This window comes from Eumetopias jubatus, unplaced genomic scaffold (genome assembly GCF_037043125.1).
Source record: "Eumetopias jubatus isolate StellerSeaLion01/CBP00866 unplaced genomic scaffold, mEumJub1_p1.0 scaffold_10, whole genome shotgun sequence".
NCBI lineage: Eukaryota > Metazoa > Chordata > Mammalia > Carnivora > Otariidae > Eumetopias > Eumetopias jubatus.
In genome coordinates this window covers 37,463,894-37,491,787 of record NW_028274816.1, presented here as the reverse complement: position 1 = coordinate 37,491,787, position 27,894 = coordinate 37,463,894, and the positions used below count along the sequence as shown (strand labels likewise).

General features: G+C 49.1%; 1 protein-coding gene across 7 annotated transcripts; it reads left to right on the top strand.

The window, feature by feature from the left end:
• Positions 1 to 63: 63 nt before the first annotated feature.
• On the top strand, positions 64 to 25,682 carry MTHFSD (methenyltetrahydrofolate synthetase domain containing). Of its 7 annotated transcripts, XM_088027521.1 has the most exons (9): positions 64 to 128; positions 3,681 to 3,784; positions 5,156 to 5,269; positions 8,562 to 8,675; positions 11,404 to 11,494; positions 14,476 to 14,588; positions 14,844 to 14,969; positions 24,193 to 24,441; positions 25,278 to 25,682. In XM_088027521.1, exons 1-9 carry the CDS (start codon positions 113 to 115, stop codon positions 25,296 to 25,298), a joined length of 948 nt encoding a protein of 315 aa, XP_087883647.1. In that variant the 5' UTR covers positions 64 to 112; the 3' UTR covers positions 25,299 to 25,682. The 7 variants fall into 7 exon arrangements, with proteins under 7 accessions (XP_087883647.1, XP_027948074.1, XP_027948077.1 ...); XM_028092273.2 differs by having other exon boundaries at positions 24,193 to 25,682; XM_028092276.2 differs by lacking the exon at positions 5,156 to 5,269 and adding an exon at positions 5,010 to 5,123 and having other exon boundaries at positions 24,193 to 25,682.
• The last annotated feature ends 2,212 nt before the right edge of the window (positions 25,683 to 27,894 follow it).

Sequence of the window (27,894 nt, the reverse complement as noted above, 5' to 3'; positions counted from 1 at the left end):
CCACCGCCCCCCCTCGCTGTCAGCGCGCAGGCGCGGGGAGAGCGCGCGAGCGGGTGACGTCACTCCGCGCCGGATTCGGCTTCTGGAGGCGTCGCGTAGTGACTGCGTGGTCATGGAGCTGAAGACGGGTAAGGACCCGCGGGAGAGGCGGGTGGGGACCTACCCAAGGACTAGGCGGGTGAGGGGCCGCGAGGGACCCACCTGAGGGGCAGGCGGGGGGCGGCGGGTGAGGGGCCGCCGGGATCCGACGGGCGGGACCACGGGACAGGCGGGAGGGGACGCGGAGGGCACTGAGCGGGGCTCGGGGGTCCAACCGGCGCCGGTCTCGGACCCTGATGCCCGACCCTGTCGGTGGAGTGAAGAGAATGGGGAGAAGAGAGAGGACTACTTGCCGTGCGCATGGTGGTGTCCGTGGCCCCGTGCCGATCGATCGTAACCACCACCTGTGAGATCCGCAGTAGCATACCCACGGTGCAGCGCGGGGACCACGGCTCACAGCTGGTGGCAGAGCAGGACTGGAAACCAACCTAACTTAGCCGCCGGGCCGCTTAATCGCTGTCCTCTGAAATGCTTTCCGAGGCCTCGCTGTGCCAGGCTCTGCCCAGGCGCTGGGAACACTTGCTTCGTTGCCCCTGGGCTTTAGGAGGTCACCGTCTGTGGAGAAGAGCTTTGGTGATTGTTGCGGGATTGCTTGGCAAAGACAGCCCCCAGTGCTGAAGCCCACGGCGAGCCAGAGCCTGTTAAAGCCAGGTTCCACAACTGGGAATAAGTAAACTGCCCTTACCAAGTGTGCAGCATGTAAACAGCTCGGTACAGAGATTCTGCTAATTCAGATGCCTGCCAAATGCCAGGACTGAACTCCGAGCGAGAGGTGGAAGGATGAGTGAGACCCTAGTTGACCTGACAGAGCCACAACCTGTTGAGGGAAGTAAATAGGCAATTACACAACAGGGCTCAGGCATTTCAGCCAAATATATGTCGCCTTTTATTATCCTAACCATTTCCCATGTTTCTGTAACCCGTCCAAGGGCAGGGACCTGCCCTTTCACTCTAGCTGCTCCTCCCAATCACCATTATTGCTTTCTAAGTGGGAGTCACTCAGATGTTTGTGATTAATTGATTCCCCAGAGCAAGGGTCACAATTTCTTATGTTTCTTGTGTCCCACACAGTATACTGCAAGGTGTTGGGAATATTGTAGCACCTATGGGTTGTTAGTGAAAGTGATAAATATGTTAACCTTATAGTTGTATCAACATAATTGTGTTTGGAAAAAACAGGGCGCTCTGGGTTCCTAAAGGAGGGATAGCTGCCTGTAACTGAGCTCTCTGAATACCTCCAGGGGGATGTGGTGTGTCAGGCAGACCTGAAGGGAGAGCAGGTACCAAGGTGTGAAAGGCACAAAGAGATGGGCAGGTGTGTGGGAGCAGGGACCAGTTATGCTTGAGCCACATTTTAAATCCACAGCGAGGAGTGATGGGAGGTGAGGCTGAAGTGGGCAGCAGGGCATTGTAGGCTAGAGCTCCCTGTGACCCTGTGACAGAGGGATCCCCGGGCAGTGGAGCAGAAACGGGGGGGGGGGGGTAGTTCCTGGAGGTGGTGCTGAAGCCGAGCCTTGAAGAGTGAGGGTTTATCGAAGGGACAGAGAGCTGAGCAGATTTGGCAGCGGACACCTTCAGTGCACAGCTCCCAGGAGGAAAGAACAAGCCAAGTGCTGGAAACTGCCTGTGTCAGCCTACTCAGGCTGTGTCATACAGATGTGTGTTCCCTAAGCACACCCAAATCTGCAGTTTTGATATCTGGAATGGCTTTAAAGCACAGCTAGGGGCAGGAGGCCCAAAAAGCGTTTGTAGTGGGCTCCAAGAGGCTCTGGGACTGGGCTGCATGCTATGCTGAGGAAATCTAGGCCTAGCCAGAGGGCGTAAGCAGTGGAAGCCTTCAGCTCTTGGCCCTTATGCCTTAGACTACACGTGGAGGGTTAACAAATTGAGGTAAAATGGGCGGGCAGCAAAGTGTACCTTGGTGACAAGATTGGAAACCACCTGTTGTCCTTCAGAAGGGGACTTCCTGAGTAAATTTTGGCCTGTCCCTACAATGGAATACCATGCAACCTCACAAAAGAACGGAGGTACTCTTGTATACCATGTGGCCTGATCTGCAAGATATTTGGCAAGAGTACCAATGTGCAGGGCATTGTGTGCTGTGTAGTGTGCCACATTAGCGAAAGGACATGACAGGGAGTGTCTTCTGTGTGGGCCAGAGGTACCTGGGGGAAAATTCATGAGGAAAAAAGGGCACACTGATTGCCCTGGGGGAAGAGAGCTGGTACCCAGCAGGCAGCGAGGAGAGAGGCTTGTCAATATAGTTCCCTCTGCATGTTTTCGAAGTCCATTTATGAAAAATAAAATTTTAGAATATAATTGATTCACATGATTCAAAGCCACCATTTCAGAGGAGAGAAGCCAGCTGCCAGCCCAACTGCACCAGCCATCCAGGTGATTCCCAGCAGTCTCTGGCCCTGGGCTGCTCCCGTGGGTCGCTTTTCAATATCCTGCACTCATTGAAGGGAGACTGAGGACCTGTGGGGTTGTATCTGCCCCTCCTTCCTACTCAGGTGATGAGAGGTGCCCCAGTCACACAGAGTACATGCAGAACCTCACATCTTGCCGTAGTGCACATTGGGTTCTCTGAAGAGGTTGTCTTTCACCACCAGCTTCGGAGATGCACATTCCCTAAGCCCTGTGCGTGTGTGTCCTACGGGGACTTCCAGATGGTGCAGGGTAGGTAGCACTCCTCTTCACCAGCGGTTAGGGCACGTTGGTGTTGAGAATTTACCAGTCAATGAGATGACCTCATGAGGAGTTCCTTGCCTCATGATTCTCAGTGCTGGCCGCATGACAAATTGTTATGAAAACAGCTCAAGTAGGTAAAGTGATTTGAAACAGACTTCTGTACAAGTACGAGGATATCCTTTAGAACCAACAGAAATGAAAATTCAGTGAATATTTTAAAAATGTGTCTTTGTGAAGTTGCTGGTTTTATGTTTTTCCACCTAACTGGAAACTGCTTTTTATAGTTCTCCACTCCAAGAGGAACACATGATTAATGCAAATTTTATTAAAACTGCTCCAATCAAATTAAAGAATATTTGTTGACAAAAAATGCACTTCCGAAGTTGGGTATAGAATAAGAAATTGCTATACTAATAAAGGGGATTATAATGGGTAATCCAAAATAATAGGTGGTTTACAAAGTGCTTAGGTTTAAGGCAGGCTTTCTGGGTTTACAGTCTGCATGCACTAATCATAACTATGTCAAAACTAATTAGACCAAGGATTGCAGTGCGTTGACTGATCAGAGTGTGCGTTTCCAAGCAAGGACCCGAGGAAAGCTTGGGTACCTGGCTCGCTTTGCATTTTGTTCTGCTGCTCCTATAGCTCAGTAGAGCTGGGTTAAACACCTGGGTTGTCTTGAATTTACTCTGTTTTTGGACTTTAGCAATTGTTGTGAGTTTATCACTAACCCTGATTTTTCGCCATAGAGCTGAGACGCCCTGGATTGGTCTGGCGTGACGGAGTGCTGAGGGCGCCGCTCGAGCAAGCACCCAGCAGCGCCTGTGGCCTGCACATGTGGCAGGACTCCTTTCTGCCACGTTAACTAGTCCCACTCCTTGTTGCCATAGGTGTTTCCAAACAGGACATTCGTGAACAGATTTGGGACTACATGGAATCACAAAATTTAGCTGATTTTCCCCGGCCTGTTCATCACAGGATTCCCAACTTCAAGGTACTGAAGCATTCCTGGAGCATTCAAAAGGAAAACAGGCTATTCCTAAACGAGAGAGTTAGTAATGCAGTTAACTGTCCTGCTTCATGGTGGATCCGAGCTGGGTGAACAGTGAGTAGTAGTGCAAAATCCACACCACTGGCCCGCATGTCCTTTGTATTTTGAGATGTCCCTCATTTGTGTTCCTTAACCTTCATTACAGCCTCTTGCCTTTCTGTGCAGGGTTGGTGGGTTGGTCATGTTTTGCCACTTGACATGGAGTAAGATATTTGTCCTGGCTGGAAGCATGTTATTGTCGTGGTCCCTTTTCTCAAAATTGGCTCCCTTAAGAACAGCAAGGAGTGATGCCCTCTGAGAGGAGGCCCGGGCCAGCATCTTTGTACAGAGGAAGGCCTCGCTGGTCCCTGATGGATGACTCCAGGCCTCAGTCTCCCCACTGTTCAGAATAGAAGATAATCAAAGATGTCTGTTTATGACACTGTTCATAGGAAACAAGTTTGCTTGAACAAGCGAACATACACAGCTCATAATTTCAGCATGCATGTTTTCCACAAGGAAAACAAAAGTGCTTTTTGAAATTACACTGGTTGCTCTATCCGGCCCAAAGGGTGTGTGGCTTATTTACTTGCCATCACCCCCCATTTGGGCTGGACTTTATCTTCCCATTCATGGCTTCTTGGAAACAAGCTCCCACCCTTCTCTGGTCCTCAGCTGAGCTGGGTCTGAGGCCATCCCGGACCTTTGAAAAACTGTTATTTTTGTACGTTTTTGTTGCTACTTTGTTTTGCTTTAGTGCTTGTTATCCCAGGGAGAGAAATATACATGAAGTACAGGAAAAAGAGAAAGATGCACAGAATCAGTAAAAAATGTTTAAAAAGGAACCAACTTGGAGAGGGATGGGAATTCCGGGTTAGTGGTAACATACTCCTGTTTTAGGCAGTTATTACACAGGTATGTTCGTTTTGTGAAAATTCATAGAACTATACACTTTCTACACCTTTTTAGAATATGTTTTATTTTGGTTAAAATTAAATCGGTGCTCGCTTTCTCAGCCCCTTTCTACCCTGACTGCTTTCCCAGACTTCTTTGGGCAACTCCTAGATCTTGTCTCAGACTTAGTGCACCCCACCTGTCTGAATGAGATGCTAGACCAATCTGCTCCTGCATGCAGTAGGCCCAGAATCATGCTGTCCTGTCAGTAATGTGCAATTGCATTCGAAAACAGGGTGCTTCCCATGCTGCTGAGCATTTCCCACGTTTGCAGGCGTTCAAAATGGCCAGAACCATTAAAGTCAACCCTGACGCTCCCCAGACAAATGCTCGCTTCTTCGTCCTCGACGTAAGTGCAACTCTGTCTGTTTGCCTAACTAGGGCTCTTATCTGGCTTGCCAAAACATCAGAGATCTAGAAGTTTTTGCCAGAATGCAGGAAGTTAAAGTGGACCCCGATAAACCACTGGAAGGTGTTCGGCTGCTGGCGCTGCAGGTAATCCCATTTTCCTGGGCCAGAGCCCGGGCCACTGATAAAATGCATCCTCCAGGTGGCTGGCAAATGTGTTCAATTCATATATTTAGAAGGATGGTACTTCTGACTCCCTCCCACACAGAATATACCCTCGGAGTTGTTTTTTCCAGGAAGAGTCCAGAAGTCTTTAATTTGTCAGAAGTCATGAATCTTCCTGAATTCAAAGATAAAGGACATTCACAACGATGACCTTGAGGCACTCTTTAATCTAATGTGCTTCATCAGAAGGGAAAGGTTATGTTTATTTCCTTCTGCTACTTTTATATTATAATTCTTTGATACTTGATAACCCATGAGTGAGAAATCTGATGGAGTCCCCAAAATCTATAAATCAGAACAGTGTTTCTTAACTTACATACTTAGGCCCCTGTTCAAGGAGAAAAAAAAAAAAAAGCTCCCCGAGGGTTGCTTTAAATTCACTAAGTTTAATAAGTATAAACAGAAAACTTGGTATAAATTTAAATGTTCATAGCTCTTATGCAGCTGTAAAACCACAATAAACCTGTAAGTTAAATACAAACAAAACTGTACAAGCAGGAACATCCATATATCAGCACTGATTTAACCTAACAGCTGCTGCTGCTTTGTTGAGACAAGTTACTGTTGATGATATGAATCCAGATCTTCAGAGTTCCTCCTTAGGCGACCAACCACTCCTTGTGGGGCCGCTCCACTCTCCCACAGCTCATGGGGGCCTTGGTCACGCAGTGCACCTTGCAGCCTGTGTGGAGAAGGGAATGCCAGAAAGTGATTTTATAGGGAACAAGGAGGGTGTAGGGATCCTCCTCTGGTTCTTTCAAGGATTGCACGTAGGGGATTTTGTTTGCCGATTGTTTGCTGATTGCTGTTCAGCCCCAATAGGAGCCTCCCAGTCGGGCCCTTCTGGAAGCATTCTTTCTTGCCAGCCATATTTTCCCAGTCAGTAATTCACTTTAATGAACTAGAGGAAATAATAGCAGAGAAGAGCCCGAAGTGAGTGGTTGCCTTGTGTGAGGACAAAGCTCTGTCAAAACACTGCACTATATTACCTCATTTAATTCAGCCAACAGCCCTGTAGGAGTGATCTTGTTTGCCATATGACATGGAATAAGCTAGACACGGAGAGGTTAAATGACTTGCCCAAGTCCCCCATTTGGTAATGGTGGAGCTGGGATTCCGACCCACACTGTGACTCCAGAGCCAGTTCTCTGCATGTATGAGGTCCTTACCTGTCAGCCCATCAGAGCACAAATCAAAGCCTTGAGTATGTCGGAGATTAGTCAGGACATCCTGTGGGAGGAGTGCAGCCAGGTAGCAGGTGGAATAGGGTCCTCACTGTCCGTTTATTCAGGGGAAAGAAAGCCAGGCTTTGAGAGTCTGTTGTATTCCAGGCTTTCTGCTGGGCACAGGGATATAGTGGTGAAAAAGACATGAAGACGTGTGTGGTCCTTGGGCTGTAGGGCTACAGAATCCTCTCTGTTTCTGGAAATGGAAACTTTAGTGGTTTGAGAATCACTTGGGAAGCAGGTAAACCTGCATGCTCCACGGCACACCTAAGTATAGGCAGGGAACCCGATGTGCATGGCCACGGTCCATGCCTGGGGACACGGTGGCCTGTGCTTAGGGATACACAGTTTCCCAGGCTCAACCCCAGACCTTCAGTAGGTTTCTAGAGTCTGGTTTTTTTTTTTTTTAAAGATTTTATTGGGGGTTTTTGTTTTTTTGCTTTTTTTTTTTTTTTTTTTTTGAGAGCACACACAAGTTGTGAGTGGGGGGCAGGAGGAAGAGGGAGAAGCAGATTCCCTGCTGAGCAGGAATCCTGATGCAGGGCTTGATCCCGGCATCATGACCTGAGCCTAAGGCAGAGGTTTAATCAACTGAGCCACCCAGGCACCCCTAGAGTCTTTTTAATAAACACCCCTGATGGTTCCTTTAAGAACCACTGGCCAGGCCAGCATTTGCCAACCCTGGCTGCATGTTAGCACCACCCAGGGAACTTTGAAAATTATCTCTTGCTGGTGTCAGGTTCTGAATCAGATGCTCTGAGTGGGTCTGCACACCCACTGCCCAGGTGATCTAAAGTACAAGCAGTTCCAGAAAAGAGGGAGTAACCATCATAATGTGCAGTACACCGGAATCTTCAGACTGTGAATGAACCCAAACCTCTTTTACACTCCAAAGGAAAAGAGCACATGGTCATGACTTGTGTTGAAATATTTCTCTCGTGGCTTTAAGTAAGCCAACCTGTGATTTTACAGGTCTTATATTGGTCTCAGGCTGTCATCTCCTGCACAAAAACTAAAATATACTCTTTTTACACCAAAAATTTTAAAATTTTACAATTGCCTCATGGCCTGCCCCGGCATAGTCTGCAGAGATGCCTGTAGCAGTGGTTCTGGAACTTTCCTGGGCATCAGAATCACCTGGCAGGCTTGTGAAAGCAGATTGCTGTGCCTGCCCCCAAGCTTCTGGTCATTTCTCACAGGTGTCCAGGGGCTGCACCTGCTGGCCAGGGGTGTGCACTTTGCGAATCCGGGCTCTGGGACTCACAACAAGGTGTTTGGGAACTAAATAGAGGAAAAGGGGCCTGTGGACTCAGGTCAATACAAAATAGCAATTATAATGAGTATTAATCTCTGAGACTGGGACTTATTGAATAGCAAACTGGTTATGAAGGCTTGAGATGATGCAAAGCAGGTTTCAAACGAAAGCATTTTGGGCGCCTGGGTGGCTCAGTCAGTTGAGCGTCTGCCTTTGGCTCGAGTCATGATCCCGGGGTCCTGGGATCGAGCCCCGCGTCGGGCTCCTTGCCCAGTGGGCAGTCTTCTCCTCCCTCTCCCTCAGTCCCTCCCCCTGTTCCTGCTCTCCCTCAAATAAATAAAAAAAAAATCTTAAAAAAAGGAAGCGTTGTAACTAGTATGTGATGCTGGGAGGGGAGGCCACAGGAAAGTTCTGGTTGGAATTCTAATGAGAACAGACCTTCATTTGGATTTACATTGTCATTTTGTATCTGTAGTGATTTTGAGTGGCAAGTAAAATAGAATTTAGGAGTTTGACAACTCACTGCCTCTTCATCCTAAGTGGGGTGGAGTAGTGGCCCCAAGTAAGATTGACCACCGTGCGTTGCGTAATTGGGTTTGCAAAGAAGTCATTTCCTTGGCGCACACCAAAAGATGCCAATAATAGTCACTTGCTTCTGCCCCTGAAATGCTAATATACACAAGAAGTTTTCTATGTTTAATTTTGTAATTTATTGATTGTGTTTTTTTAAAAGAGCAAAAAAACATTGTTGGTCCCAACACCACGACTGAGAACGGGGTTATTTAATAAGATCACACCACCTCCTGGGGCAACTAAAGACATCTTGAGGAAATGTGCTACCTCTCAGGTAAGTGCAGGAGGCCGCATCGCCCACAAGGAGAGCGCTGTTCTCAGCCGATACTTCTGGTGAGTTAGAATGCGTACAATACACCACAAAATTGAAATTCATTTTTCACAAAGCCAAATGAGTGGAGATGGCAAAGTATTCAGCAGTCCTATTAGTAAAGGAGCCAAGTAGAAAAACCATGGATGCATGTATTCCATTTGAGTCACCTGGTTTCTATTTTGCACCAACTTGGCAGATTGTAAATTCCCTATTCAAAATGAAGAAAAAATGAGTTATCGGGTGGTCTGGCACCCGATTGGTGTTAACGTGTGCCATAGTCTGGTGGCCCATAGCATTTTTTAAGTGCCACCAGAGCAACTGAGAACTCAGGAATTTCCAAAATAGTTGGATTGGAAATTGCCTCACCAGTTCTGAATGATGGTTTTAGTAATTCAGTGATGTGGTTTTCTTGAGTGTTTACAATGTAGTAAAACTTAAGTTTATAAATACTACATCGTGGTGCCCTGTGGTGGCATTTGTCTTGTATTTTGCAGATAAAAAAATAGAATTTGGTGATTTTTTTCAGAGTCCTAGAATAGATCGTAGGTCATTTGATTCCTAATCTATTGGGAATAAAAAATAGGGCATCAAGATAGGGCATTAATCTTTTTAAAAAAGATTTTCCACTTAAGTCTGATACTGAAAAATTGAATTTTTATTGTTACTTATTGATAGTCTTCTTCCAAAAATAGAATTTGGTATAGCTTTCAAAAGTACATGTAATAAAGTAAAACAATAAAATATATGTAGAAAAAACTGCAAAGGGAAAATTAGAAAAATAAGAGACATTCATGGTTCTGGTCGGTGTTCAAAAACGCAAACTGTGTGACCGTCTACAGTTGGCAGACGCGGGCTGCAGACAGGAGCTCACATTTCCCAGAGCCGGCCGGGAGTGTGATCAGCGGTTCTGGAGTTGTGGGTTTGGGACGGTACCAGCAGTTCTCTTTCTGGGGTTGAGGTCCAGGTCAAATGTATCTGAGGGTCCATCACAGGGGCCTGTGGTGGTTGCAGTGGTCTGTGTCGCCCTTAACGGCATCCCCTCCCCTCTGAAAGGTGACTGCCACGTTGTGTGTTGGCAAAAGTTCCCTGTGATGCGCCGGCACTGGCTGGTCCCTTACACGTGCCCCTCAAAGTGTGGCTGGGCCCAGGGTAGAGCCGGACCAGCTCTCGTGACTGAACTTCACTAGAGATTGAGCAGCAGAGTTCGGGCTCTGTCAGCACACGAGACACTGGAACCTGAAAAGGACGTTTCCGTTTTCTTGATGGCACAGGGGAGAGAGGCTTTTAGGGCCTCTGTGTGCAGATGCCGGTCATGGTGCAGTCATTATTTACGCTGCCAGAGCTTAGTGGCAGAGATACTGCCCCCATGTGGGTCAACTCTAGGAGACTCAGATGTGGCCTTGCTTTTTGGCAGAGAAGTTTCTGAATTTGTCCCTTAACACCTCTGCCACCAGTACGTCCCAGCCACCTGTGTCGTCTCGGTGTCTTTTTTTTCTCTAACTCAGGAGTCTTCCAGTAACCACCTCTGTGGGCACACAGAAATGTTTGTCACCTGAGGTTTTGTTGAATCAAACAGGACCTTGGAGAATCAGGGAGACTCCTGGTTGCTCACACTCTGTCTGGCCAACAGAGCAGGTGAAGCTGACCGAGGGAGGGAGGCGGAAGTCTGATGGATCGAGTTTCAGCACAGGTGTCTGCTCACCGAGGCTGCCAGGCACCAAGCCCATTAAAACAGGGCTGAGGATGTGGGCCGTGGGTGTGAGATGCCAGCTGCCATGGCCATTGTGAGATTAAGCAAAACAGGCCTTCCCACCATGGGGCACAGTGGGCCTGTGACTGTGGTCTGACTGCTGAGAGCCCCCAAACCAACCCCCTGTACCGATGCCATAAGTGACTTGTCATGTACTTGTAGACGAGGCATGATACCACATGCTGTGACCCTCCAGTGCCGGGCACTGGTCTGTACAGTGTCCTAATTTGGCTCTTAGATTGACCTGTAGCCCTTGTTATCTGAGACTCATGACCATATCAGCCTCCGTACTCTGTAAATACAAGCCTCAGTTAGTGTAAACGTGTGTACTTTCAGTGCATTTTGGTTGAACAAGTAATTTTTCAGAAGTGAAGATGCTACACGTGAAGGTAACAGCCCCAGTGTTTTATACATTATCTGTCCCACACTTTTACTGACCACGTCTTAATGTGCTAAATGCACTACCTCCATGATCTTCCCTTCCAGCACCAGTCCGGCAAGGCAGTGGGTGGCACCTCTGTCTTAGAGGTGAAGAAACTGAAGGTCAGCTTTCCTCCTCTTGAGGTCACGGGGCTAAGAGGGATCTGGACCTGGTTCTGTGTGACTCCTGAGCCTGTGGTTTAACCACCGTGCTCTTCTGCCTCATGGGAAGAAATGATTTGCTCAGTATTGTGAACTTAACATCTTACTCATTTGTGCTGTCAGTTCCAAGGGGCATCTTCCCTGGGGAAGAAACTGTGGGAAATTATCCTAAGATGGTTTCTGAGCCATGGTTTTCCTAAAATGCCATTTCCACAATGCTGCGTGTTCGTGGTAGGGCATGGGTTTGCCTCATGCAGGAGGTTGATTCAGACCCTGAGTGCTGCTCGCCTGGGAACTGTGAGGTGCGGCCGCCGCTCGCTGCCCAAGAAGCATTCAGGCACACGTCTGTGTTCACAGGGCGTGAGGAACTACAGCACTCCTGTGGGCTTGGATTCCAGGGTTCTTGTGGACTTAGTTGTGGTGGGGTCCGTTGCTGTTTCTGAAAAAGGTAAGATTAAAATCAGAAATTCCTGGATGTGACCTGCAGGTTGACCTTCCTCGGTCTGTTCATCTTTTAAACACTGAAGGTAAGTAATCTCAGTTTTCCGGACACACGTCTGTCCTCTGAAACCACTCTATCTCTCATTCATTTTGAAGAATGAACACAGTCCCTCACACTCAATACCTTCATAGTATTTTCATTTTTCTTAGGAAAAATAAAGTGAGATCATCTCTCTTCAGGTGGTGAAAGATATTTCCTCTATTCTTAAACTACCTGGAACTGGAGCTGGATTTATTTGTAGTATGTCAGCAAATAGTTGGTTTTGGAGAATCTCCAGGGAATGGAAAAACGTTAGGTTCTAAAGCTTGTTTCTGGTAGGCAGCAGCAGCCTCTGGGCAACACAGGGTGTCCTGAGCCTGCCTGGGGAGGCCTGGTGCTGTGCCGTTCAGGCAGGTGAGGGGGGAGGGTGTCCCACGCTGCTCTCTGCCCTCTGCCAAGCCGCCTGCAGGACTTGGGCCCCTGTGGTTCCCCTGGGACCTCTTCCCCCTCCGCTGCTCTATTCCAGGCCTGGCTTGACTCTTCGGAGACGATCTGGTTATACTGCTGCTTATACTGCCACAGGCTCGGTGGGTTCCCCGAGAGGCCAGCCTGTCGCAGACTGGCGCCTGCACAGTGTGGTTTGGGCCCCCTGCTAGGAAAGCATTCTCTCTCCTCCTTCCCCCGCAAGAGGAAAAAGACTGTTCTAAGATGCCTATCCTTAAAACTATCCCTTTGGAAATTAACCAGCCAAAGCCAAGATCTTCCTTCAAGAGAGGTTTCTGGTTTCCAACAAATGGTTGGTGAGAGATGCTCTTAAGTCATTCATTCCAAACCCCGAGCGTCGTGTTTTTAAATGCTGACCTTCATATCTTCAGCTGGAGTACACGGTGTTTGCCAGCTCTTTGCGCTAGTACGGGAGACACTGGAGTGCTTCGTTCTTTGCTTTCTCTGTATTCCCAGTTACAGCGCTTTATCTGTGTTATCAGGGAGGGGTTCCCATGAGCACATGTTTCCTGGGTGCCTGCTGTGCGCCAGGTGTCCGGCCAGTCCTGGGTGGTCACTGCCTTGGGCCCCCAGTGAGCTGGAAGAGCAGACGGCAGCTGTACTCCGGCACGGTGTGCTCGTTGCTCCACACACGTCAGAACCGACGGTGGTGGGGTCCCAAGAGCCGCCCTCAGGCCCTGAGCAGGGCAGCGTCTCAGAAGTGACCTCAGGCTTAGGTGTTTTGGAGAGAGGTGGAGCAGGAGAGGACTTTCGGACAGAAGTGGCAATGTGTTCACGTAGGATGGTCCTTCAGTAGGTTGGGGTTGGCTTTCCAGAGACTGGGAGGCCAGAGGACGGGATTGGGGTTATACTCTTTTGGCAGTGGGAAGTTAACAAAGAGGTCTTCTTTTGAAAAGATCAGGAGTTTTCTTTCTTAGTTGAGGGTATATGAAGAAGAAAACAGTATTCTATAAATGTCATCATTCAGATAACCCCCAATTAACACAACAGAAGTCATCATGCACACGTGTAGAAAATTGGAATAGCACAGAAAACACCACCTGTGCTCTTCCCAGATGCCCACTGTTGGCGGTTCCTTGTGTTGATACACAGCGATGGCCCATGAGTCCGCCCCTGTCCGCCCATGCCTTGCATTCTCTGTGCAGGTTACGTTTGTCCTCGTTGTTTTCCCAGAAGGGGCAGCAGCGCACACACCACTTGGTGTCCTGCTAGATGGTGTCTGGCCAGGGTCTTTGCCCATCCTTGCAGACTGGTGGGCACTTGAGAGGTCACCAGGGTTTGGTTTTGGCTTTTCCCTTACAGATCACACTAAAGTGAGGTGTAGTCTTGTGGTAGAGTTTCTTTGTGCCTTCGAGGGCCATCCGTGGGATAACTCCAGCAGAGGAATTGTTGAACCGAAGGGTGGACTTGAAATCCTGGTGGCTGTTGCCAAATAACCCACTAGAAAGGTTGCCTACCTCACATCCCCAGTACCGTACACCTCACGTCTCTCCCTATTCCCTCGTCAATAACTAGAATCATCAGACTTCCACGTTTACCAATCCAGGATTGAACGGTGGTGGTTCATGTGCCATCTGATTGGCCTTTAATGGTGAGGGAAGGCGGTCATTGCTCACGTTTGCCGCTCACCTGCCTGCCTCTGTCTGTGAACTGTTCTATCCTTTGCCGTTTCTCCTCTGCACTGTCTTTCTCACGTTTATTTGCTCACATGGTTGGAGGTTGGTAATTGTAAAAGGAGCATGACAGATGAGAATCTCAGAAGGATGCATGGGCAGTGATGCCCTTGGTGAGGATGCTGATGCTGATGTTAAGCAGAAGTTAGAATTTCTGCAGCGTCACAGCCTTCCTGATGGCGGAATACATTGGTTCTTGTGGGAGCCAGAAGCATGGTCATGTTTTCCGTTTTGCTGCATTCTTATGTGCTCTGTGGCTTCTCATGCAGCTTCAGCTACAACTTCCGCGGGTCCCACCTAGGAGTACACAGTATGGGACTAGCTCTGCCAGACCCAGCCCTCTTCCAGGGACTGCTGGACTTCTCAGAAGACAAGGCGATGTCATCTTAAATCACGTATTCCTGATTTTAATTTTTATTTCCCCTCCAAGAGAAATTGACTAAAAAGATTTTGGTTTTAGTAGGAATTTTTTCTTAGTGTTTTTGAAAACTACTCTTTCATTGCTTTTAAATGTGAGTTCTGCTCACATAAACACAGGTTCTGTTTCTTTTTGTAACACATCTGAGAGGCTCAGGCTTCACACAGCGTGTGCTGACCCCTGTATGTAGCAGCCGTCGGCATGCCCCTGAACCCCACTGTTGAGGGCTGCCTGTGGGCTCACTGTGGAAGTTTCCGAGGAGGTGCCAGGGATATTGAGTCCAAGTTTCTGCTTCCGCTGTGACCTAATGAAACATTTCCTTCTGAGATACTGATGCTCTGCATGTCTCTTAGGCTGGAGAATTGGGAAGGGAGAAGGTTACGCTGATCTGGAATATGCCATGATGGTGTCAATGGGAGCGGTCAGCCAGGGGACGCCCGTGGTCACCATCGTCCATGACTGCCAGGTGCTGCCCATGAACGGGCCAAGCAGAGGCTACTGCCACACCCCCCTGAGAGAGTGGGCGGGGAGGGAAGGAGACAAACTGGTCTCTGCCTTCATTCCACGTCTGCTGTGAGTGGTGATCAGCCAGAGCTGGATCTGTGTGGCAGTGAGGCCTTATCCCCATGGGTCTGGTGAGCCCTTGGCTTCTACTGTGCAGTGCTTTGAGCGCAGGAGCCGCATTCCCTGTCAGCCCCCTCACCCACTTCTGTTTGACCAGGTCATCGACATACCTGAAGCGCTGCTTGAAGACCACGACCTAACAGTGGACTACATTCTCACTCCGACGAGAGTCATTGCCACGGGGTGCAAGCGCCCAAAACCAACGGGAATCTTGTGGTGCAAGGTGGGTCCTGTGGCCAGCAATGGCCTGTAGTTCAGAGGCATCCCCTCTTGTGTGGTATTCTTTGGCATGGCAGCTCTCCCTAGGCCCAGCATGTTTGTGCATTAGAATCATCCGTAAGCTTTTGAAAATTCAGCTCCTGCATCACGGTCTCCAGCCATGGGCCCAAGAATCTCCTTTGCAAACCTGTGGGATTCTGATAAGCAACCAGGTTCAAGATCTTCTGCTGCAAGACACCAGTTCTAGATGACAGAAGGAACAGTCCACTCAGAGGGCCAATGCCTTGACACCCTGTTTGCCAGCGGGTTTCATCTCTGAGAGCTGTGTCCCACCATCCTGGCCACAACAACGTACTGTCTCATCAGCTTTTCTGTTCTAAGTCCAGCTTGTCTTGCTGTGACCTGGGTCTCCAAGCAGTACCCACAGCTTTCATTAGCTGATGCCTTTGTGACCTCTATCTGCAGAATAGTCAGGGGCACACATTACAATAGTCTGCAGAAGGAGTTCGATCCCAGAGGCCAACCTATAGGTTATGATCCTGCCGTGCTGGCAAGCAGCCAGAGTTACTGAGGAAACAGGGAGAGTTGTGCTTCGTTTGGATTGAAGCCGTTGTTCCATGTCTTCCGTTCCTTAAACGTGAATCATCAGAGTTGGATAGCAGCCTTCCCTTGGGCCTGGAAAACCAATAACATCCAACTCCAAGGTTGACACCAAAATGGAACACTGCGGCACAGTGGGCCTTTCCCACAAACACCACAGCCAGGCGGTTTGGGCCCCCTGGGGCCTGTGCTCCTCCTAGGTTAGTCCCGGGAAAAGCAGAGAGGAGGGGCACGCATGACCCAGAAGCAAGCGGATGGGTCTCTCCGGTGCAGGCCCAGTGCCATGGGGAAGGCATTGGCATCCTTTTTGAATATTCAAATGTCCCTTGGTGTCTTTCGTAAGAGCTTGGGTTTACCTTGGAAGTCGGGTCCACAGCTTCTCCTTAAGTGAATGCTGCTACGTGGGTCACAGGAGCGAGGTGGCATTTGCTCACAGCTGAGGGGATGGGCCTGGGGAGGCTGCACAAGGGGCTGGTCACAGTGAGGCCTCAGGTCCTCCGGAGGCCAGCACTTCATAGCCAAGGGCCGACTGCAGCCCACCTTAGGAAGATTCCAGGTGGTCTCTCCAGGAAGAGGGAGAAAGGGTGTGGCTTTGGGGAGTAGTCAGTTACCTCCCGCTAATTTTAATAAAAATACAAAAATAGCAACAGATGATGTTATTGGTCATGTGAGGTGAAGAGACTCCCTCTATGTGGAAGGAGCCACAGCAGCCAGAGTCGCCAGCAACACGGCTGGCCATACCGTGTGCAGCCCGTCGGGGCCAGTGCTGTTCGTTGACATCCCAGCCGACTCGCCCTCTTCCTGGAACATCCCATCGCTAGTGAGGCCTGGGCAAGAATCACAGACTTTGAAAATGCCATTTCTTATCTTGGGGCCCTGTGTTCTTTGTTCTTCCACATCTGGGCCTCCCTTTGCATGAATCATTTGAAAGCAGCGACTTTCTCCAGCCCCTGGGGCTTTTGTTCTGGCCTCGCTACTTATGCAACCAGAGTGAATTTTCGTCCGCATTGGGGAAACCGTCCCTGACTTCCACTGAAGATTTGGGGAGGGGTGGGGGACGTTCAGTGCTAGGGTATGGTATTATTTCACATGGACTCCTTGATACACGTTGGCATATCCTGTGATTTTTCTACCCACAGACTTATTATCGTGTAGGTAGTAGAATCCCAGAATTTGCCTCATGTGTATTTTGTTGGAACATATGGAATCACAGTTCCTTCTGAACACTGTAGACCTCTCAGATGAAGGTTATGAAATACATACAGAATGTATTAACTCGTTCTTACCGCACAAAGATTGTGCAGCATTTGACTCCCTGGCCTTTGTCCCACCTTCTCAGAGATGTGCGTGGTGTCCCCGCCAGGGGACCAGGCTGCTACAGACTCAGCTGTCCACCTATAGCTACTTCCTCAGCCCCCCTTCTTTTCTCTGCCTGTGCCTTGTGGTTTTAAAGACAGGAGACCAGATGGGGCAGTGGTTTATTTATTTATTTTTAAAGATTTTAATTATTCATCTGACAGAGACAGACACAGTGAGAGAGGGAACACAAGCAGGGGGAGTGGGAGAGGGAGAAGCAGGCTTCCTGCAGAGCAGGGAGCCTGGTGCGGGGCTCAATCCCAGGACCCTGGGACCATGACCTGAGCCAAAGGCAGACGCTCAACGACTGAGCCACCCCAGAGCCCCGGGGCAGTGATTTAGAATGAGCTTAGAAGCTGCAGCAGCACGTCTCAGTCACTCTATCTGTGACCTTGGTGCACCCTCTGCAAGCCCCCCATTTGTTTATCTGTAAAGTGGGGTGCTGTCAGTGCTGACCTCACAGGCAGTACACGCGAAGTGTCTACTGAACTTGGCCATTGTCACCGTTGTGGCTGTCACAGGTGTGAAACGCAAGTCAGTAATTGTGAGAAATGTACCTGGACGCCGTCGCTTCGGGCAGAATCCTTACAGTTATCCTCTGAGTGGTTTACTGAGCCAAGACGGGGCCTTGTCTGTGTCTCTCTGTGGCATTGTTATCACCGTGTGCCCTTTACTGCCTCTCAGTGGAAGAGAAAGAGACATTCCTTCCAGAAGGTGCGTCTGCTGTGTTCACGTGGGGTCCTCCTTTCCCTCAGGGCAGCCTCTCACCTGGTGTGCACCTGATGACCTGTAGAACTCTGGGGGACTTAGCCATGTCTGAGCTACAAGGTGCCGTGACTGCCCCACTTCATCCACAAGCTGCCTCCCCTGAGAACCTAGAACTCCCAGAGCCCCCCCTAATCCAGGAGGTCTACCCTGTTGGTGAAAGGACGTGCTTTCCCCAGGATCTCTGCCTGGCTGGTGCATGGTGTAAGAGACCTGGCCACTGAGGCGTGTCCTAAACCTCTGGGCTGCGCTTTCAGCTCAGGTGGTGGTTCAGTCTCTGGGACAGTAATCCAGATGTCCCTGCCTGTGGACATCTGTGTGTGAGGTGATCTGCAGTGGCTCAGGAGCCATTTGCCTGCATCCCTTAGCTCTGGCAGGAGTACATTGATGGTGGCCAAAGTCCCCAGCAGCTAGCTTTCGGCAGCTCCCCCACAGCGCAGTCAGTTCCCAGGGCTGCAAGGTGTCGGGTGAGTCACGACAGGGCAGTGAAGCATCCTCTCGGGAGCCTGGCTGCCTGCTGGACCCACGTGAGCGCCTGGAAAGCAGCAGCAGAATGGAGCCCTCTGCTCGGGGAAGGCGAAGGCGCCGGGCTTTCCCGAACACACAGCCCCACTGGGCTGAGCCTCTGGACAGCCGAGACCCATACCTCTTTTATTACTTTCTGCTGAGCTAGAATGAGGCCGAGGGAAGGTGAAATACTTATTTTAAGAATGCCCTGGAGACATGGTCAGGCAGCGGGGTGTGGCTGCAGCCCCAGAGAGACCCAGGGCACCCATGAGACTGCTCCTTGCCACCAGAGCCACACATCAAAGGTCTGCTTCCTGACCCCCTTGCTCCCCACAGTAACTGTGGGAAAGGTGCCATCACTGATTACAGAGGAGAGCAGTGTGACACCATTGACCCAAATCTGGATGTCTGCCTGTCTGAATTATCTTCTCCTTGCTAAGGGATGGGATCCTGCCCGGGTTATTCTTTGTATATAGACTCAAAGAAGCAAGTTTGTAGCGTCCACAGCTGTTTGGGAAGGTTGTCCCCAGATGGTCACCATGCCCTGTTGATTTACTTGCTGAGAATGACAGATGCCCTGAGAAAAAGAGTTTGGGAAAAGGACTTCTGTGAGAAACAGCCATTCTGGGACGTTGACACTCGCTTTCCAACCCCATATATCAGCGTTGTCTGGAAGTGACAGCCAAATGTGATCTGACACCTACCCACAACTGGGCCAGCAAGTTAGAAAGGCTGATAACTTCCATAGAGATTCACTATATTTGACCCAATACTTGAACTTCTAGGAATCTGTCCTAGAAAAATACTTAACAAATTTAGATAGAGATGCATGTGTATCCAGTATAATGTAGTGCCTTAAAGTGTTGCAACCCTGTAATTTAAGTGCATACAGCCTTTTTAAAGAGTATTTAATGGCATGAGAAAATGTTTATGGTGTAATCAATATTAAGTGGAAAAAAACAGTATAAATTTATACATGTTTGGTATATCATTTTGTATTCATTATGCTGAAACGTGCATAGAAAAAAGATGGAGGGGTGCCTGGGTGGCTCAGTCGGTTAAGCATCGCCTCCTCCTTTGGGCTCAGGTCATGACCGCAGGGTCGTGGGATCGACCCTCCCTTTGGGCTCTATGCTGGGGGTGGAGCCTGCTTGGGATTCTCTGTCTCCTTCTCTCTCTACCCCCTCCCCCCCCCAAAAAAAAGGTGGAAGTGTATCCGAATATTAACAGTAGTTATCTCTGCAAGCTGGGAATTCAGATTTCTTTTCATTGTTTTCTAAATTTCCCACAGAAAATATACACTTTTTATAGTCAACACTATTCAGTAGAGAAAACAGGACATTTGAAACCATTTTCCAAGGGCAGCCTTCTTCCCAGGTGTGTTTGCCTCCAGTTCCACAAGGAGCCTCCATTCTCTGCACACTCCTAAGTGGTAAAAACGAGAATCCAAGATGCAAGATAGTTAAATGTGTGCCATTTCTTAGAAGTCATGTGCTTGTGCATGGCAGTGACACTGGACTGTTCAAGTTGCTTGTGCAAAGCATATGTCTGTATGTGAGGCGGGCCACATGGGCCACTCGTCCCCATGTGGCAGACACTTGGGTGTGGAACTGAGCCTAGAGCTGCCGGGCATGAACTCGTCCCACACTCAGCTCTGAACTGGCCCAGCAGGAGGGGACCTCACTGCTCTTGTGGGCCTGTCTGTTACGCTGCCCCCCCCTCCCCCTGAAGAGCATAGGATAGGCAGGAGCTGTGGTTTGCAGATGGAAGCTGGCATCTTGTTGTGGCAAAGGTTTTAAGATGATCATGTATACCAGAAAATAAATAGTTTTTCTTAGTGACTTCCATGGCCACTCCCAAATAGCACCATCTGCTTGACTGTTGGCGTGGTCTGAAGCAGTGATGGTGTGTGGTCGTTGCCCTGCTGGTCCTTCAGCACCCACAGTAAAAGCATAATTGTAAAGGACTAACGCTATGGGGGCTTTTGTATTAGTAAATGACACTTTTGATCAGCTCTGTGCAAGAAGATGTCTTAAATGAGCCCTCTTATCCTTAAGAGACACTAATTGGAAAGCAAACAAATCCTGCAAGACATGAATGACATCTGGAAGACCGTGCATTCACTGACTCTCCTGTATCCTTGCATGCTTACTCGATCGAATGATTTCGCCTTGGTCATTGGAAAGTGCCGTATCTAAAAGTATTTTCGATCAGTGAATGATATACATTCGTCTCATGCAAGACAACTGGTAATTTCTGTGGAAGTTGTGTTTCACGTTAGAAATACTGACGGTGTTCCTGTTTGTCAGCAGCTGCCCAAACGTGTCCTGGCATTGTAGAATGAGAGGGATTCTAAAGGCCATCCCTCCCAGTCTCTGTTTCTTCCGGGCAGGTAAAGTGAGAGCCAGGAAAAGCAACAAAGCCAGTGGGTAGTGGAGGCGAGATTAGAACTGGGGTCTCTTCCTGGGTTGGCCACAGGTGCCTTGAGAGTGAGATTTCTGATCTGTATTGGGTTTAGCATGTATTTCTAGGGGATAGGATTTTTCATTTAATCTTTACAGAGAATGTATATTTATAAGTGACATCTGTAAACATCAGAGAAGAGTGGTTGTAGCGCATAAAAGAAAATCAAATTTGCTCTATACTATTTAATGGAATGGTTAGAGAAAAGCAGAAATATTTTTTTATGTTTGATTAACGGGCAAAATCTTTCATTTCACATGGCACTCTTACAGACATAACAAATGTTCCTAATTGCTAGCCAGGAAAAACAGCATAGCCCTGCCGCGAACTGTCCTGAGTGTGAAGCCAGCCCGTCCAGCTGGTGCACAGAGGCCTCTGTGTGGCTGTGGGACCTCCATCAGCCCAAGCCACTCCACAAGGAGCACAGAAATGGCAAACAGCTGAGAAAGTGTAGACAGGGAGGTTTTTCCATTTAGAACTTGAGGGTGCAGAAGCATGAGATGACATTAAGCTTTGTCTTTCCTTACCCAAAAAAACATCCTGCTCTTGAGATGAGCAATTTTATGTAAAAGTGACGCATTTGGCCATTTCCATTTCTAAAGATCCGTGTGTGTGTGTATATGTGTGTGTCAGTCAGTGTGATGGTGCTGTAGACTTGGTTCATAATCTGTACATGGTTAAAACATTCTTGTTATTCAGCTGATTATAGTTTGTCCATGTGCCAGCTCAGGATAAAGTAGCTCCCTGTGATGTGCAGAGAAGGATGTATTTTTGCTTCACGTGACATGTTTTAAATGGATTTTAAAGTGTGGAGCCTTGCCCTGTGGACTGGGTTTCCTGAGAACACTTGCTTTGGCCTGAGGACACCCTGTGGTTCTACCAGGCGGAAGCACATGGGAGTTTTAGTACTTGGGGTGGTCCCCCAGCCAAGACAGCTCCGAGCGGGAGCTGGAGGAAGTGTGATGTGTTTACCAGGGAGTTTGTCCTCACTGCTCCTGTCTGCTGGTGTCGCAAGGGGATGACATTCAGTTCTTCCATAAAAGAATGTAGTCACATGGTTCCTCTGATTGTAATTACAATTTTAAATCTGATCGTCCTTTCTAAGTACTAGATGTAGTAATTTAAGATATCCTTAAGAGTCTAATTATGACCGTTTTAGGGGCACCTGGGTGGCTTAGTTAAGCATCCCACCCTTGGTCTCAGTGCAGGTTGTGATCTCAGGGTTGTGAGTTTGAGCCCCGAGTTGGGCTCCACGCTGGGCATGGAGCCTACTTAAAACAAAAATAATCTAATTATGACCAGTTTAAATCTGTTTTGAAATACTCTGGAAGGACACAAGAATCTGAACTCTTTGAGAAGGTGGAATGGGGGTGTGGGAAGGAGTTGGTTGGCTTCTTAGATCATCTTCAGGATTCTTTGGGACCAGAGCCTCTTAGGGTACTGGCCCATGAGCTTAGTCATCTTTGGATGAATCAGTTCGGAAGAACTGCAGAGGGTCAAGTGGAAGAAAACTTCCTTTTGATTAGAAGAGTAGCTACATCTCCTACATATCTCCAGGGCACAGACATGGTTTTTGTTTGTTTCTCTGCGTCTCAATAATGGGAAACATTAGAAGGAGCAGGTCTTTCTTTAAGAAGTCTATGGCAGCCAGGCATTTGTGTGCTACTCTGAAGACCCCAGTAGACAAGTGCCACCTGCAGAGGCTTCTGATGTGGCTGTGCTTGGGAGCAAGGGTACTGTCCATTTGGAGAGGGCTCTGACCCAGTGGAAAGGCTGTGCCAAGGTGGAGAGTATTGTCCACTTAGTGCTAGGAGAGAGAACCAGGTACTAAATTAATGAGGGGGAGTGCCTGGGTGGCTCAGTTATTAAGCATCTGCCTTCCACTCAGGTCATGATCCCAGGGTCCTGGGATCGAGCCCCGCATCGGGCTCCCTGCTCGGCGGGAAGCCTGCTTCTCCCTCTGCCCCTGCTTGTGTTCCCTCTCTCGCTATGTCTCTCTCTCTGTCAAAAAAAAAAAAAAAAAATCTTCAAATTAATGAGAATCAGGAGCCTTAAAGTTTGTGAGAAGGTACTCGAATCGACTGTTCTTAGGTGTTTGAGTTTCTTTGAATCTTCCTCTGAATCACTGATCCGTAACCTGGGGCCTGTGTACCTCTCGTGGTTTGGAGATCTGTGAATAGAGTTTGGGAAATTGCACACAAAATTGCTGGGGACTCGTCCTGGGAAGGAAACCCAGCTTTTCTCAAAGGTCTCTGACACCCTGGCAAGGATAAGAACCATTACTTTAGTTACATAGGATTCTGAATACAACGAGAACATTGTTACTAGTTGAACTATTTATTTTTAGAGGGAAGTTTTACCTAACTCCTATGCTGATCTTTATTCTGATTTACCCATGTTTGTGGGAAGTCCCATGTTTGGACCATTGCCTGCCTTTTGGTAATTGACCAGTTTCAGGCTTTGTGCCCTAAAGAAGGACGGAAAGCATCTCTAAAGAATGAGGATCGCTAAGAAGGACTTAAACAGTGTGTTTCTGTATCTTTTCTGCCGTGTGATTCCTCAAGTGACAGAAGACCGGTTCTGCCCTGGGCTGCGCTGTCCAGGTCCAGCCTAACCCACAGGGCTGCACCGTGTGCGGCGGCCACACCGGGCCGGGACCATCAGCCTCCACACTGCAAGCTGGATCGAGGCAGCTCCTGTGCATGCATGCAGGCCCCGCTTGTCAATCCCAGTTCTCGAGGACCGGAAACCACCTCATGTATTGGGGTTCTTCTACTGCCTCCTTTGTTGTGCCGGTTCCCAAAAAACCAAACATGTCCTTTGTATAGGAATCCTGTTCATTGAGACTTAACGTTATAAATAGTGTTACCTTGTAGCTTGGTGACCTGTTGCTAGAAATTGTTTTTCAAAAGTAGTGCTCTTTCAGATTTGCCTTGTTTCTGCATTTTCAGTGACACCTTGAAAGATTTGGTCCCTGAGAAATGCACCTCCAGTGAAGATGGGGAGAAGGAGGCGGCCCAGGTGGCCCTGTTAAAGATCCCATCCCACCCAAAGGCATAAGTCGGGAGACGGGGGCAGGCATAGAGGCAGAAAACCCAATTATTCTGGAGGTTACCAGGGGCATTGCCACTTGTGACCATGTAACCCTCCTTCCAGTAACTGTACTTACTACTGTCCTTTCTGCATAGGAGGCCTTTGGTTTTCTGCTTCCTGGGCCTCTAGGAGTGTAGAGAAAACCGTTCCCTTCCTGCCAGCTGCCATGGCATGTCAGGCATAGTCCAGAGGTGACAATCCAGAGTGGCTCTGGGGATCCCATATTCATTTAAGCTGGGGCAGCATGGGGGCTGGGTCAGAGTAACTGATCAAGGCAGAGGGGTCCTCCTTCTCAAAGGGCTTAGGTTGGACCACTGGGGCAGCTCGGCAGAGAGACTACTTACCTGAGTGGAGGCAGAGGCCCCTGTGTGACTCTGATTTCTCTTCCCTTCTGACCAAGTTTGGACACCTGGAGAATAGCTGGAACTGCTTTCCTTTTTCAGATCAGCTGTGAGGTGATGGGGAAAATCCCAATACTCAGAAGCCTTCGTTACCGAGAGAGGCAGGCTGGGAAAGATGTCTCCCTTCAGGATGAGCCCCGGCACCTTCTGGGAACCGGCAGCCAGCAGCCACCTCCCCTGAGCACTGTCAGAAGACCCCAAGACCCACACCAGCCCGAATCCTGTTCGGGGCAGGGGGAGGATGGGCCTTCTAACACTGTTTACATTGGCAACCTTCCCCGGGACGCCCGAGTGAGTGAGCTGAAGAAAGCCCTCCGAGAACTGGGTGCAGTCCCTCAGAGGCTCACGTGGCAGGGGCCAAAGCGCAGGGCCTTCCTTCACTACAAGGCCCCCACCTCAGCCCAGCAGGCTGTCTCCTGCTTGCAGGGCTTGCGCCTGGGTGCTGCCACCTTGAAGGTGGCACTGGCCAGGCAGCAGAAGGCCGGCGACGAGACAGGCGGCCGTGCAGACGAGCCGTACCCTGACTGTCACTCGGCTGTCTCAGACCTGTGATGATGTGTGCTGCTCTGGTCCCTGTGGAACTTAAGGGGCCTGTACTCGGGACTCAGCGGAGTGTTGCTGCATGAGCTGCTTTGGGCCCAGTCCTTTCCAGGATGTCCCAGCCTCTGTCACTGCCTGGGACCTCCTGATGAGTAGGAAGCTAGCCATTAGTGCACTGCTGGCACATCCAGGCCCTGCTCTGTCTGGGTCCGTCAGCCTGCCTGCTGGGCGTTACAGCCCTGCTGGTTTCTCTGTGGTAGTACAGAGGCTGTGGGGAACCGAGCGGGTGATGAACAAGTGGGAGTAAATGGTGACAGCGGTTAGGAGCGCGCCTGTGCTCTGGAATTGGGAGGAGGGCAGATTAGTGGGGAGAGGCCCTAGCAGGGATCAGATGCCAAGCACACCCTGCTGTTCTTGGATCCTTGGTCTGGTGTGACTGCAGGGGGAGAGCTATGTTCACATCGCAGAAGCCAAGTCCCCTGGCTGCAGACTGCTTGTCGCAGCTCCGTGCTAGTGTCAGCGCTGGAGGGCCAATCTGATGTGCGGGCGGTGTGCATCTCACTTCTGTGCCTTCCTTGCCTTTCCAGCCTCTCCCCATCTCTGGCTGAACACCCTGCACTCCTCGCTGTCTTGTAGGAGGTACTGGTCGTGGAGAAGGCAGTCCCAGCCTACATCAGACAGTGACAGAGATGCTCACACGGATTTGCCCAATGCCTGATGTTTCTTGGGTTTTTCCTCCATTTCTCTGTTCCTAAAAAACAAAACTGGATTTTGGCTGAACTATGCTTTCTTAAACAGAAGTGCTTTTGCAGTTGATCCTGGGCAAAAAGTCAAAGTAAGCACAAGTGGAGATTCTATTTTTTTTTTAATGTATATGTGTTCAAAATTTTAATTTTTTCACCAGAGGGTCTTACTGAGCATGTTTTAAGCACACGATCGTACTTCAAGAGGGTACGCCTTGCAGGTACTTTGAATAAAACCTTGAGGCACTATCTCCCTTTGCAAAAGCATTTTGTCCTTGGTTTTATAATGAAAATACTGTGGATATGTCAAAAAGTCAGTCTGCCCTTAGGTTGCTCATTAAGTGCAGGCTCCTTTCCCCAGGCGTCATGAGTAAAACGAAGGGCAAAAATACCTGAAAAACAGTCCAGCTCCTCTCCTTTGGGCTTCTGGGCCCACTCTTCTCCCCCTGAACCATCTACCCCATCCACGTGGCTGGTTACATTTTATCTCCTGGCGCCGAATCTGGTCATCTAACTCCTTACATTTTTAGGGTTTTTTTCTAGGGGCGGGGGGGGGGGGGGGACGGTGCCTTGTTTACTTGTTGTTTCCTTTTTTTTCCATAATATTTTCCTGTATTTGACATATTCTTGTTTAGTCGTTCACTTTTTTATCATTGATCTTTCATCATTAGAGTAGTACTCCAGGAGATCAGGAAATGAGTCTGTGGCTGTCTTGTTCACCCTGCCCTGCGCCCCAGCTGCAAGGGCACCTGGCAGATACACAGCAGCCCAGGAAAAATGGGCGACGTGGATGGATGCATCAGAGCCAAGAGAGGGAGGAGCACGCCTGATCACAGCACTGGCAGCGTGTCCTGTGCCCGACACCAGCCTGCCTGGGGCTATTGAGTCATCCCCTCCCAGTCGGGCCAGCTTGCTCGGCTTTGCTGTCCTTCCAGATATGTTGATAAACAGATCATCTGAATGAATTCATCATTTTTATATTTGTGGGAAGTAGTTTAGTATAAGCAAAACCCAAGATCCAAGTGCCTGAAATGTAAGTATCCCAAACGTACCGGCCTACACGCCTTTTCTCCTTCTCCTGTCGCGGACAGCCTGGGAGTGACAGTCTCTCCGGGCCTCACAGGACGAGTGCTCACAGTATAAGGCAGGTGCTCGGTGATCTAGCTTTTTGTTCCCAAGACTTTGGGTACCAGTGTTGGTGGCAGTGGCCCTGGAGCCACTTCCCAGGTGACGGATTGTCACAGATGCTGAGATCAGTGGAAGTGGGCAGGGGAGGTAGCAGCACTGAGCCTGCTGAAGAGCATGTTTGTGAGGGGTTTCTGTTGGGCACACCATCTAGAAAGGCCTGGGAGAAGAACCATTTCTGCCTCGGGGCAGCCCTGGTGTGGTGTGGTCTGGCCCTGGCATATGGGCTTCTCCCGGGACAGAGGAAGCACGCACAACCTATGTTCCCCGGCCTGAGAACCCATGGTTGGGCCCCTCCCCAGTCCCCAGATGACTAGACTGTTGAGCTGGGAGCAGTCTGTCCTGTTTGAGATCGGAAAGTCTATGACCACACAGTGAGAAAGCAGAACCTGAGGAGAAACCATTCGGCCAGTTTCTGGAAAACAATCCACATACTGGTGAGTGAACAGAAAGCAGAACAACACAGGGCCTGTGAAAGACTGTCTCAGTATAGAGAGACCTGATACGTGAGGTGTGAAGAAAACGCATGTATGAAAAAGATTTCGTGAAACAAGCAAGTTCCAGGCTGCATCTGCTCGGTACTCCTGAAAAATTTCAGAAATCAGTTTCCATGTTTCTATGAAAAGGTTGAGTAAATTTTTGTCCTTTTCTGCTCGGATCTCAAATGGGATAGGTAAAGATATTTCTTAAATGTACAAATACATGGTATAACATTGAAATTCATACCAGAAGATATGACGTAGAGAAGAGAGAAGGAAGTCCTCCAGCAAGAAGACGAGAGAACGAGAAGTGAGGCCCTGGCCGGCCGCTCGGAGCCCGGTCTGCGGTAAGCCGCGTTGTGCCCTCTCGAGGAGGGGCGCCTCTGCAGACGGGAGCACGTGCCAGAGTCCCCAGTCATCTGAGGACAGGCAGCATCTCGAAACAGTATCCACCCCTTGTTGAAATACCAGTACGGGAATCAGAAGGTGATTCAAAGGCCATCTCATCTGTTAAAAAGAGAATAAACTGGTAAGGAAAACACTCAGTTTTTAGAAATGAAACCCATCATAAACTTAGTCCAGCTGAAGACAAAATAGATGCACATACAGTGAGCTGGAAGGCGAAGGTACATGATTCTGCCTGACATCAGTGCAAAGGAGAAAGAGAGGTATGAAACCGTAGAGGAAATAATCAAATTAAAACTTTGTTTAGCTAAAGAAAAAATTTGACTTTGTGATGAAAAAGTCTTCGAAAGTCCAAACCAACGGAAGCATATAAATCCGTGGCATTCCCCAAC